A 13094-nucleotide genomic window follows, 5' to 3' on the forward strand; every position below is an offset into this window, starting at 1 on the left:
TATCTGTAAAGACCTCTTTCACAGTTTTCATAATACTTCATTCATTATTATCAAGCTAAAAAAAAAGAAAGAAAAAGACAACCACTTTATTTTGGTGTATTGGGTGCACAAATACTAAACACCATCAAGCTAAGAGCCCCATCGTTTAAGAAAAAGGTGATGGGGGGAGGGTCGATAAGGTGCTTGTTCCTTCAATTTCTGCACTCGTAGCGGATCTTTCATGTACATTTTCTTGCCACAGGAAATAAAATTGTCGCATCAGGGTAATTTGATCGCTTCTCTTCTCCAACTCCGTTGACGCATGTGCAAGGCAATTTACGTACGCTTTACTGGTGTAGAAACGCTTAAGCCCCTTGGATACTTAAGCTACGTATAAAGCACGATCTGTTACTGAAGCAAAACTGTGTCTCTGTTTACATCATCGGGCCACAGTAGCTTCATAGAGTCGACAAAGAAAACAGCAGTTTTCGAGTTGTGTACGCTCTCGAGAGTGTCTCACATTTGGAGCAACACTTCTCCAGACCCGTAAGCTTTTAGAACACTTACCAACAAAATTTGCAACATAACGCCCGCCCACATCGGAGGTTTCATGTATGGACTCCTAGACCTTACGGTCACAACACTAATTTGCACTCGTGTTTTGTTGAGCACCTAATGGTTCCTTTCTCATTGTAGATTCACTTGTAACGGGATGTATTGTGTACTTCTCCAAGAACTGTCCGAAGCGTGGATTTTTCAGCTTCTCCAGTGGGATGTTGCAAGTCACCATCTCAAACCAATCGTTAGAAGAATTATTGCATAGTTGAAGATGGACCTATCTACTCGAATAACAGCGTTTGCCTGCTGTCATTTTCAGCACTTTTTTTCAAACAGGTGCCGTGTTTGGCGATATTACAGTGTTGTTGCACATTAAAGCGTTTTTCTACACTAACTTCACATAGTTTACAAAATAATATTTCCCCGTCAGTGCCTATGAACTTCTTTCGAAAATCACGAACAAACGTCGCAACTACATGCTGTTCGAGTACTTTACTTTCGGCGTGTTGGACCAGACTGTGTATTCAAAGTGAATAGTGTGTCCACATGTGCTATGGTTATTGCGTCGGGAGCCGCCTTTGTTGGCTTAGAGAGCGTTTTGTCGACCCTGCGCAACACTGTCAGCAAACCGACCATTGCGTTACGCTGGTTGCCTGCTGCAGTCCTGCTACACGAAGCTTTGTAATAATTGTGTTTATTTGTGACAATATCACCTGAAACATTGCCAGGAGAGTAAAATTTTTCGGTTTTTATTCTTTTGTCCTTACAGATACGACAAATATATGCATTTTTTGCAAAAATTGGCCGAAGTGTGACCTGTTGTGACAAAAGTTGACCAAAATATGACCTGTTACTAGGAAGACGTAAATGTGACCTTATATGAACAATAAATGCATTTTTCTATTCTGGAACACCTGGATTTGTGCATAAATTGTTGTAAAATTCACCATAAAGTTCAGGAAAAGACAAGACTTCCCATTAATACCCGGGCCCTATTGAGTAGAGGCGTAGTGGATATCAGACCATGTGATTTTACTTGAATAGAGACACCGATTATACACTTAGCAATGCATGAAAGTGTGCCCTTGATAAAGGAGGAGCGCAGAGGTAGATTCATCGTAGTTTACCGCCTGACGCGAGTGCTAGGACTGCAAGCGAGATCGCAGTTACAATCTGCCGACGTAGAGGGCGCCACTTCATTTCTGTGTTGTGATCAGCGAATTAGATGCCGTCCTGTGGGTCTAAAAGCGGGAACATCACTAGAGTCACAACATTCAGACTAACCTCCTGATGTCGATGGTACAGGCAGACATCGAAAGCTGGAGATTTCATACGAATTTCGCGCTACATTAACCGAGGACTTTTCACCCAAAGAAAACATGCCTGATCGAAAATTCATGACGGCCTATGCGCAGGCTACTGTGAATGATTCATTCGTTTACAAAGCTCTGTATTTTCCAAAGTATTACATGTTCAGATATGAGTGATGAATGTACTGTGAATAGAACCGTAAACTCGCCAACTTTGCAGATTGCATTCTACAGACGTTGTGTAGGTGTCCCCTCTGATCATACGACACACGTCCAAGCGGTATTCAAATGTTCGTTCCATACCTTATGTAGGAACTTCTTGTCAAGGGTCACCACAGCAGTATTGATGTCTTTTGCCAGCTGTTCCAGTGTTCCTGGCACGGAAGGTGGGGGGGGGGGGGGGGGATGGTACGTAAGCACGGTCTAAAAGGTATCCACAAAGTAAAAGGACAGAAGGCGTTACATCAGGCTAACTGGCTGGGGGGGGGGGGGGGGGGAGGGGCGGAGAGCCACATCATTCTCACCACTATGTCCCATCCAGAGATTCGGAAGGTCATTGTTGGGGTACCAACGAACATCGGTGCTCCAATGAGGAAGTCTCTTGTCTTTTTGGAAGATGATATTCCCTGAATCAGCTGTCAATTGCGGAAACAACAACAACTACATCATATCGAGGTACGAGCGACAGACTGCTCACAGAAGAAAAAGTCCCACGTTGCTGTGTCTGGGACTGCGCACAGAACCATTAATTTTCGACGAATCTCTTTCGTGCGTCACAATATCATTAGGATTTTGTTCCCCACACTCTCACATTGCTGGGATTAGCCTTGCAAGATAAGTGTAAGGTTGCTTCGTTGTTGAATAATAATTTGGAGGCGAAATGTGCATCGTCAAGTGCTTCCAACATGGAAATGAAGACCAGAGTCCCTACATCGTCGATACCATAGCACAGGGCTTCCCAACGTGTGGTCCGCGGACCCCTTAGGGGTCCGCCGGCTCTTTCTACGGGGTCCGCGGCCATCCTTCACGAAATCGTGTAAAATAATCAGTGAAATTATTGAATAAAATTGTGAAAATCAAATTCATCACTATTTTTTTTTTCATGTGAAAAAAATATGTACTTTTACTTCAGGTCGTATTCCCAAGCAGCCTTTGCAGTTCCTAAGTGATAACGCATACACAGTTTAGTTCCGGATAATGCGGCTTCTCTGATCGATTGTTTGGCAACAATACGGGGGTCGTTTATGCGCCGGCTCACGGCGCTAGATGGGCTGAAACCTTTTACGCATGCGCGGAGCGAGTTTTGTCGACCAATCTCAGCACTCGCTGGCACGTATGCGGCCCCAGGCATCATTAAATGTTAAACTTGCTTTGTCAGTGCACTACCTATTTCATAAGTCGATTTTTGACCTTTAAGTTGTTTTCATTCATCTCTAAACCAAAGACTGTTGATAATTCGGAGGGGGGGGGGGGGTTGAGTGGGGAGGTCATTGGGAACAGAGTAGGGGTCCGCCATGGATTTTCGACTGAAGAAGGGGTCCACCAGGTGAAAAGGTTCGGAAGCCGTGCGATAGCACAATGTTCAGTTTACATGGCGGTTCTTTTCCATAATTGTTTCTCACTGCACGCTTCACTGTTATAATCAATTCGTAATTTGGAACACACCAAAACTCTCTTTCTTGCTTTGTCGCATTTTTGTCAAGCTACTGGACTCGTAATGTCAGCTGAAGGGCAAATGCAAACTTGGAGAGTTTACGATTCTAGTCATGCATCAGTCCCATTCGTACATGTAGTACGTTGTAAAATATAGAACTCTGAAAACGAATGAATAATTCGTAGTAGCCCTTTGCGTAGAATCGTCTGTGTATCGCATCAGGCCCAATCGGCAATCTACCGCTAGCTTTGTTCGTTTCTCACCACTTAATTGTGTGCTATTGTTGGAGTCACAAACGATGGCGGTCGAGTGTAGGCTAGTTCTGCTCATCTGCATCTACACCGTTCTCCGACAGCCAGACAGCGTTCAGTAGTGTTCTGGGCGCCTGGCTGTGAATTTCGTACCCAGTGCGAGCACTGAGACGTGATCGTAGTGAGTCATTTAGTGAATTTCTATGTCGTTTGTTGCTAGTTGTCTCGGTTGACGGTGGCGGTACGCGACAAACTCAACACACACAAGCAAGTGAGAGACATAATTTGCAGGGTACTCGGTAACATCAAGCGCAAATCACTTGTAACCGCGTACCGCAGCTGTCGCTCTGAACCGGCAACAATGAAGTCCTCGTCTTTTTCTCGACCTGCGCGAACCGCGATCGTTTGGGATTAGGATTGGTAAAATAAGGACCCTGTCTGTGGAGCGTATGAAGCGAGTGGGCGTGTGGCGGTGGTGTTGCAGAAGCAGCCGGCCTTCCAGATGGAGTGCGGAGTGTCCGCGGCGTACTCGGCGGCCAACGGCAGCTCACCGAACGGCATCATGGCAGACGTGCGCGGTGAGCGCAGCCCGGCTAAGTCGGGCCTGCACGTGCACTTCCCCGAGAAGGGCGAGGTCAAGGAGCGCCGCGAGAAGTTCCTCACCGCCAAGTACGGCACGCACCAGATGAGCCTCATCCGCAAGCGCCTCGCCGTCGAGATGTGGCTGTACGACGAGCTGCAGAAGCTCTACGAGCCAGCGGTGAGTACCAACCAACACTTCACTTCCCCACTGCGTGCTTCTTATTGCCTTATAACTCGCGCATACTGCCTGTTGTAACAGCATCGGGAACGAGTGGGTGAAAAAACATTCCTGACTGTTCAAACGGGCGTGGCGCGGCTGTTTCGCGCCCCAACGTCAACCAGTCAGCTAAACCAGGGAATCCCAACGTGTGGTCCCGGACCCCTTAGGGGTCCGCCGGCTCTGAATAAAAATGTGGAAAACTAATTCATCATTTTTTTTTCGTCTGAAAAACATGTGTACTTTTACTTCAGGTCGTATTCCCAAGCAGCCTTTGCGGTTACTAAGTGAGAACGCATACACAGTTTAGTGCCGGAGAGTGAAGCTTCTCTGATCGACTGTTTCGGGAGTCGTTTGTGCGCCGGCTCACGGTGGTAGATACGCTGAAACCTTTTACGCATGCGCGGAGCGAGCTTTGTCGACCAATCACAGCGCTCGCTGGCACGTATGCGGCCCCAGGCATCATTAAATGTTAAACTTGCTTTGTCAGTGCACTACCTATTTCATAAGTCGATTTTTGACCAGTTTATTACTTCTAATATGGATCGGTGGCTGAAGTCAGGATCATAGAAGAAGGGTGCAGTTTCTCCATCGCCTTCACAACAAGGGAAGTTTCCAGTTGAAATGAATGAGGAGAGAGGACGATCAAAGGAAGAACAATCACGAAATATGCATGCACCGGATGAAGGCACCTCCAACGTGTGAAATGTCAATTACCAAGTAATTTTAATGAGGCTATAGTGTGTTGAACACAGGGAGTAAATCAACTAGTAAGTGTGTCTGGATACAGTGGATCGTTAATTTCGAGTTGTTTTCATTCATCTCTAAACCAAAGACTATTGATACCTCGGGTGGGGGGTGGGGGGGGGGGGGGCATTAGGAACATGGAACTTGCATTAAGAAGCTTTCAGTTCCCATGGGTTTCGCTCTGAAATTTAAAGTTACTGTGCTCTTGACTGACTAGGGGTCCGCCATGGATTTTCGACTGAAGAATGGGTCCACCAGCTGAAAAAGTTGGGAAACCCTGAGCTAAACTATCCTACAATATTGCTGTCTGTAAAATGTCGATGTATCGATTTTTTTACAAGTGTCGATAAACGAAATCGGTACGTCCTTTCCCTATATACGATATATCGATATCTGAATGGCAGTATCGAATCCCAATATTGTTATTTTATATTATATTTTTTTCGCATTATTTGATAAATATTTAGAATTGTCCTTTTGAAATTGTAATAGCACAATAGTTTAGTTTCCTAGTCTGAAAGAGTCTTACTACTTTTTGTGCTTCCATCACGTCCAGCCTTTCTCTTTGACCGTGTGAACCAAGTGCAGGTGGCACAAAGTAGTAGTGCGATTGCACTGGGAGGTGGCGGTGTGAATGGAACGGATGTGGAGAAATAACACACCAGTAGTGTTAAAAAACAATTTTTAACGCAACTAGTGTACTATTTCTTCATATCGGCATTCTTCAAAAACAGTTGCTGACAATCATGGACAAAAATCGAAATGACAAGATTGGTCTTTGCGGGTGCGGAGAAATGTGAAACGAAATGCTGACATTATCGGCGCTCGGCCCTAGTAACAGAAACTGTAACTCTTAACTTCACCTTATGTAGAGGGGCTTCAACAAAATATTTTCCCATTCGGAGGAGAACTTTCGAGTTTCGAATATCGAGAAAAGTGGTCGCCATGACGAAAAATCCCTTTGTTTTAATAACTGCCACCTCAACTCGTGTATCATATCAGTGACTCTCTCTCCCCTATTTCGCTACAATACAGAAGAGGCTACGGTCGCAGGTTCGAATCCTGCCTCGGGCATGGATGTGTGTGATGTCCTTAGGTTAGTTAGGTTTAAGTAGTACTAAGTTCTAGGAGACTGATGACCACAGAAGTCTGTCACGTTACCTATGTGATAGTTTCAATTTAAGTTCGTCGTTACTGTAATCCATCGGTATTTAGTTGAATTTACAGCCTTCAGATTTGTGTGATTTATCGTGTAACCGAAATTTAACGGACTCCATTTAGTACTCATGTGGATGACCTCACACTCCCCATTATATATGGTGAATGGCTACTTTTTGCATCATACAGATATCTTGTCTAAGTTATTTTGCAATTGGTTTTTATCTTATGATGACTTTACGAGACGGCAAATGACAGCGTCATCTGCAAACAATCTAAGAGGGCTGCTCAGATTGACTTCTAAAACGTTTATGTTGAAAGGAACAGCAAAGGACGTATAAAAGTTTGTAGGGGAACGTCGATTACTACGTACTGTGACCGTTCTGACAGGAAATCACGAATCCGGTCACATAACTTCCTTTGACACTTCTCCTTGATATCTTAGAATGAAAAAAATGACAGGTCCAGAACATCAATATTTACAGTGTGTTATCAGTGGAACGAACTGCAGGAACTACAATCAAGCGATTAAGATGGCGAGGAACAGATAATGATGGCTATATCAACAAGGTTCAAATGGTTCAAATGGCTCTGAGCACTATGGGACTCAACTTCTGAGGTCATTAGTCTCCTAGAACTTAGAACTACTTAAACCTAACTAACCTAAGGACATCACACACATTCATGCCCGAGGCAGGATTCTAACCTGCGACCGTAGCGGTCGTGCGGTTCCAGACTGTAGCGCCTTTAACCGCTCGACCACTCCGGCCGGCTATCAACAAGGCATTGAGTTTAGTTTCTGATGATGTATTGGTGTGACTTTCGCAACTTTCCAGTTTTATTAGGCTTAATGAAAAAAAAGTGACCCCACGCACATGTCTGGTTTTATTCCCTTGGGAAGCAGTTGTGCCCAGCGACTGTATTTATTTCAAGTATTAAACGGTACAGCAATCGGTCGCATGTCTATCGCATATGCGTATTTCGGTTACTGTGTGGTTGTCGCCAGTTTTATCTCTTCGGCGAGAGGCCGCTTCTGTCGTGGTGCGATCCGAGTCAGCGGACTATCGGCTGACGTCGTCTCACAGCCTTCGCTTCTCTTGCCGGCGCTTGTCGATACGCCGGAACACACAGAACCTGTCACAATAAGGTAATATGCATGTGTTATTAAATATACAGTGGTGAAACCTTTAATTGTGAGTCAGTCATAAAACGCATACCAGTAATTGTAATTTAAAACATCAGAACCTCTTACAAGTGGACCGTTTATGTCAAAGACAACACAGCTGGCGTCAGTGTGAGTCATAGCACTCTATAGCGCACTCTTGACATGGGTGATCTATTCACAACAAGTATGAAATTTGACAATTAGTGTGTTTTATCATTTTAATTATTATTTTACATTTCTTAAAAACCCATGTAGTTATTACAAATAGTGCGGTTGTAATCAAAGACAGTTACTAATGCCTTACAGTTATGCATGATAGTAGCTGTGTGAACTTAACCAGTGACATCGGTTATTGGTGCACTCTTCACAGTTCATCATCGTTTAAGAAATACAAACCATCTTGTTCAAAATAACTGAGTTTATAAAATTTTGGTTAAAACCGTGGTACTTACTGAGCACAGTTGAAGGAATTGGAACAGACGAGAGTTGTGTTACAAGTTATCGTACCAGCAGCGGCATGTTAATACACTCCTGGAAATGGAAAAAAGAACACATTGACACCGGTGTGTCAGACCCACCATACTTGCTCCGGAAACTGCGAGAGGGCTGTACAAGCAATGATCACACGCACGGCACAGCGGACACACCAGGAACCGCGGTGTTGGCCGTCGAATGGCGCTAGCTGCGCAGCATTTGTGCACCGCCGCCGTCAGTGTCAGCCAGTTTGCCGTGGCATACGGAGCTCCATCGCAGTCTTTAACACTGGTAGAATGCCGCGACAGCGTGGACGTGAACCGTATGTGCAGTTGACGGACTTTGAGCGAGGGCGTATAGTGGGCATGCGGGAGGCCGGGTGGACGTACCGCCGAATTGCTCAACACGTGGGGCGTGAGGTCTCCACAGTACATCGATGTTGTCGCCAGTGGTCGGCGGAAGGTGCACGTGCCCGTCGACCTGGGACCGGACCGCAGCGACGCACGGATGCACGCCAAGACCGTAGGATCCTACGCAGTGCCGTAGGGGACCGCACCGCCACTTCCCAGCAAATTAGGGACACTGTTGCTCCTGGGGTATCGGCGAGGACCATTCGCAACCGTCTCCATGAAGCTGGGCTACGGTCCCGCACACCGTTAGGCCGTCTTCCGCTCACGCCCCAACATCGTGCAGCCCGCCTCCAGTGGTGTCGCGACAGGCGTGAATGGAGGGACGAATGGAGACGTGTCGTCTTCAGCGATGAGAGTCGCTTCTGCCTTGGTGCCAATGATGGTCGTATGCGTGTTTGGCGCCGTGCAGGTGAGCGCCACAATCAGGACTGCATACGACCGAGGCACACAGGGCCAACACCCGGCATCATGGTGTGGGGAGCGATCTCCTACACTGGCCGTACACCACTGGTGATCGTCGAGGGGACACTGAATAGTGCACGGTACATCCAAACCGTCATCGAACCCATCGTTCTACCATTCCTAGACCGGCAAGGGAACTTGCTGTTCCAACAGGACAATGCACGTCCGCATGTATCCCGTGCCACCCAACGTGCTCTAGAACGTGTAAGTCAACTACCCTGGCCAGCAAGATCTCCGGATCTGTCCCCCATTGAGCATGTTTGGCACTGGATGAAGCGTCGTCTCACGCGGTCTGCACGTCCAGCACGAACGCTGGTCCAACTGAGGCGCCAGGTGGAAATGGCATGGCAAGCCGTTCCACAGGACTACATCCAGCATCTCTACGATCGTCTCCATGGGAGAATAGCAGCCTGCATTGCTGCGAAAGGTGGATATACACTGTACTAGTGCCGACATTGTGCATGCTCTGTTGCCTGTGTCTATGTGCCTGTGGTTCTGTCAGTGTGATCATGTGATGTATCTGACCCCAGGAATGTGTCAATAAAGTTTCCCCTTCCTTATTTCAATTTCCAGGAGTGTAGAACCAGAAATCTTTCTGCTTGAAAATTTCATCTCTCATAAGTTTCACATAAAAAAATAATTTACACCGTTCGGTGTTAAAACAAACTTTCAACTACGTCACCTAGTAATGTGAGAAATGCATTATATTTGTCTCCAGAAACTTTGTACTACTATACATTTTAGAATGACTTTAATCTTAAGTAGGCTGCTATTGTCAGATCTGAGCGTCTGTTGGGATCGACCCATATGAGCCAAATCTCAGTGATTTTAAAATAGTTGCCGAGATTGGGAGCGTCACATGGTCATCATCTTGTTTAGCAGTGTCTGCTCCACGAGACGACGTCTGATGATGACAAAATGGTTCAAATGGCTCTGAGCACTATGGGACTTAACATCTGTGGTCATCAGTCCCCTAGAACTTAGAACTACTTAAACCTAACTAACCTAAGGACATCACACACATCCATGCCCGAGGCAGGATTCGAACCTGCGACCGTAGCAGTCGCACGGTTCCGGACTGCGCGCCTAGAACCGCGAGACCACCGCGGCCGGCTACACTTAATAACACATGCGTGTTACCTTATTGTAACTGATTCTTTATACACTACTGGCCATTAAAATTGCTACACCATGAAGATGGCGTGCTACAGACGCGAAATTTAACCGACAGGAAGAAGATGCTGTGATATGTAGATGATTAGCTTTTCAGAGCATTCACACAAGGCTGGCGCCGGTGGCGACACCTACAACGTGCTGACATGAGGAAAGTTACCGAACTATTTCTCATACACAAATAGCAGTTGACCGGCATTACCTGGTGAAACGTTGTTGTGATGCCTTGTGTAAGGAGGAGAAATGCGTACCATCACGTTTCCGACTTTGATAAAGGTCGGATTGTAGCCTATCGCGATTGCGGTTTATCGTATCGCGACATTGCTGCTCGCGTTGGTCGAGATCCAATGACTGTTAGCACAATATGGAATCGGTGGGTTCAGGAGGCTAATACGGAACGCCGTGCTGGATCCCAACGGCTCGTATCACTGGCAGTCCCGAGATGACAGGCATCTTATGCGCATGGCTGTAACGGATCGTGCATCCACGTCTCAATCCCTCAGTCAACAGATGGGGAGGTTTGCAAGACAACAACCATCTGCGACGTTTGCAGCAGCACGGCTGCGGTTACCCTTGACGCTGCATCACAGACAGGAGTGCCTGCGATGGTGTACTCAACGACGAACCTGGGTGCACGAATGGCAAAACGTCATTTTTCGGATGAATCCAGGTTCTGTTTACAGCATCATTATGGTCGCATCCGTGTTTGGCTACATCGCGGTGAACACACATTGGAAGCGTGTATTCGTCATCGCCATACTAGCGTATCACCCGGCGTGATGGTGTGGGGTGCCATTGGTTACACGTCTCGGTCACCTGTTGTTCGCACTGACCGTGCTTTGAACAGTGGCCGTTACATTTCAGATGTGTTACGACCCGTTGGCTCTACCCTTCATTCGATCCCTGCGAAACCCTACATTTCAGCAGGATAATGCACGACCGCGTGTTGCAGGTCCTGTACGTGCCTTTCTGGATACAGAAAATGTTCGACTGCTGCCCTGGCCAGCACATTCTCCAGATCTCTCACCAATTGAAAACGTGTGGTCAATGTTGTCCGAGCAACTGGCTCGTCACAATACGCCAGTCACTACTCTTGATGAACTGTGGTATCGTGTTGAAGCTGCATGGGCAGCTGTACATGTACACGCCATCCAAGCTCTGTTTGACTCAATGCCCAGGCGTACCAATTCCGTTATTACGGCCAGAGGTGGTTGTTCTGGGTCCTGATTTCTCAGGATCTATGCACCCAAATGGCGTGAAAATGAAATCACTTGTCAGTTCTAGTTTAATATATTTGTCCAATGAATACCCGTTTATCATCTTGCATTCCTGCTTGGTGTAGCAATTTCAATGGCCAGTAGTGTATGTTCTTTAGCACTGAAGGTCGCCACACAGTGACCGAAATCTGGATACGCAATAAACATTATTTGCGACTGGTTGTTACTTGACGCAGACACGCTTTGATTTAGTGCTAGACGTAGGCCGCCGTGGCGCGGTGAGTGATGTAGCTTCCTGGCGCCTGGGCTGCGCGTCCACCTTGCCCGGCGCCTTTGGAAGCAGGCGCCAGGCTGAGGGCTGAGGTCGGCCATTGTGCCGCTAATTGCGCCCGCCGAACAAAGGCCGGCAGCCGGCTGCGGAGGTCGCCAAAGGCTCAAACGTCGACACCCGGCGCCTAATTCTCCACGACTTTCGCCACCGGCCGAAAAGAAAAGTCCCTCGCTAATTACGAACGGTCACCGCGAACAGAACAGCTGTCTGAGGAGCATATCCTGTTCTGATGAAAAATTAATTGCCGTCCTAAAGCTGATATGACCACGCGCCTGGTCGTAGTTGTGTGGCACAGAAACAAAAACATGCTATTAATTAAACTATTTGTTGTTCCGGGTAATAGCGCAATTACTGCAGCCAGTGTCTTGTGTTTCGGTACTGTTTACTTCCTATGGGTAACTATGCTCAAAATTAGTATAGGACTGACAGCTACGACCGAAGTAGTGGTGTGAGGCTCACGCAGCGACCACTTGTAATCCCGTTCGCCCCCATCACTACAAGACTTGCTGTGTTTCAGTTCCAGGCTGTCCTTGGGAAATTTTTATTGCGTTCTACACTATCTATATTACTAAACGACTAAAACAGTGCCCTGTTTCGGTTGTAGATTGCCTATCTAACAGCGTCCAGGGGCAACAAAAATTGATTTTCACTGTTTCTTATAAGTATTGACCGAATTTAAAAATCTGGGAGGATGCGTACGGAACGATTTGAAGTGGAATGATCATACAAAATTAAATGTTTGTAAGGCGGGTGCCAGGTTGAGATTCCTAGGGAGAGTCCTTAGAAAATGTAGTCAATCAACAAAGGAGGTGGCTTAAAAAACACTCGTTCGACCTATACTTGAGTATTGCTCATCAGTGTGGGATCCGTACCAGGTCGGGTTGACAGAGGAGATACAGAAGCTCCAAAGAAGAGCGGCGCGTTTCGTCACAGGGTTATTTGGTAAGCTTGATAGCGTTACGGAATGTTTAGCAAACTCAAGTGGCAGGCTCTGCATCGCGGTGTAGCTTGCCGTCCAGGTTTCGAGAGGGTGCGTTTCTGGATGAGGTATCGAATATGTTGCTTCCCCCTACTTATACCTCCCGAGGAGATCACGAATGTAAAATGAGAGAGATTCGAGCGCGCACGGAGGCTTTCCGGCAGTCGTTCTTCCCGCGAACCATACGCGACTGGGACAGAAATTACCCAGACAATATTACCAAATTATGCAATAAATTGCAGAGAAACCTGCAAGCTACTTCGCGAACTCTAACAAACTTTACACATAATTTCAATCGTTATCGAATCTCTTACTCGTTAAACCCCCCCCCCAAAAAAAAAAAAATAATGAAAAGATAAATCTTTATCGCAAACTACATTTTCGCTGTTCATACGCTGAATTTCAGCATCAGAATTACGTTTTGATG

General features: G+C 46.5%; 1 protein-coding gene across 3 annotated transcripts in view; it reads left to right on the forward strand.

Moving 5' to 3' along the window:
* Window positions 1-13094, forward strand: part of LOC126194678 (protein phosphatase 1 regulatory subunit 14C) — a 940541-nt gene that overhangs the window by 368388 nt on the left and 559059 nt on the right. For all 3 annotated transcript variants that reach the window (XM_049932878.1, XM_049932879.1, XM_049932880.1), the window contains exon 2: window positions 4237-4512. In XM_049932878.1, coding sequence (XP_049788835.1) covers window positions 4237-4512 — 276 coding nt within the window. The remainder of the gene's footprint in view (window positions 1-4236; window positions 4513-13094) is intronic.

The sequence above is a fragment of the Schistocerca nitens genome, chromosome 7, assembly GCF_023898315.1.
Source record: "Schistocerca nitens isolate TAMUIC-IGC-003100 chromosome 7, iqSchNite1.1, whole genome shotgun sequence".
Lineage (NCBI taxonomy): Eukaryota > Metazoa > Arthropoda > Insecta > Orthoptera > Acrididae > Schistocerca > Schistocerca nitens.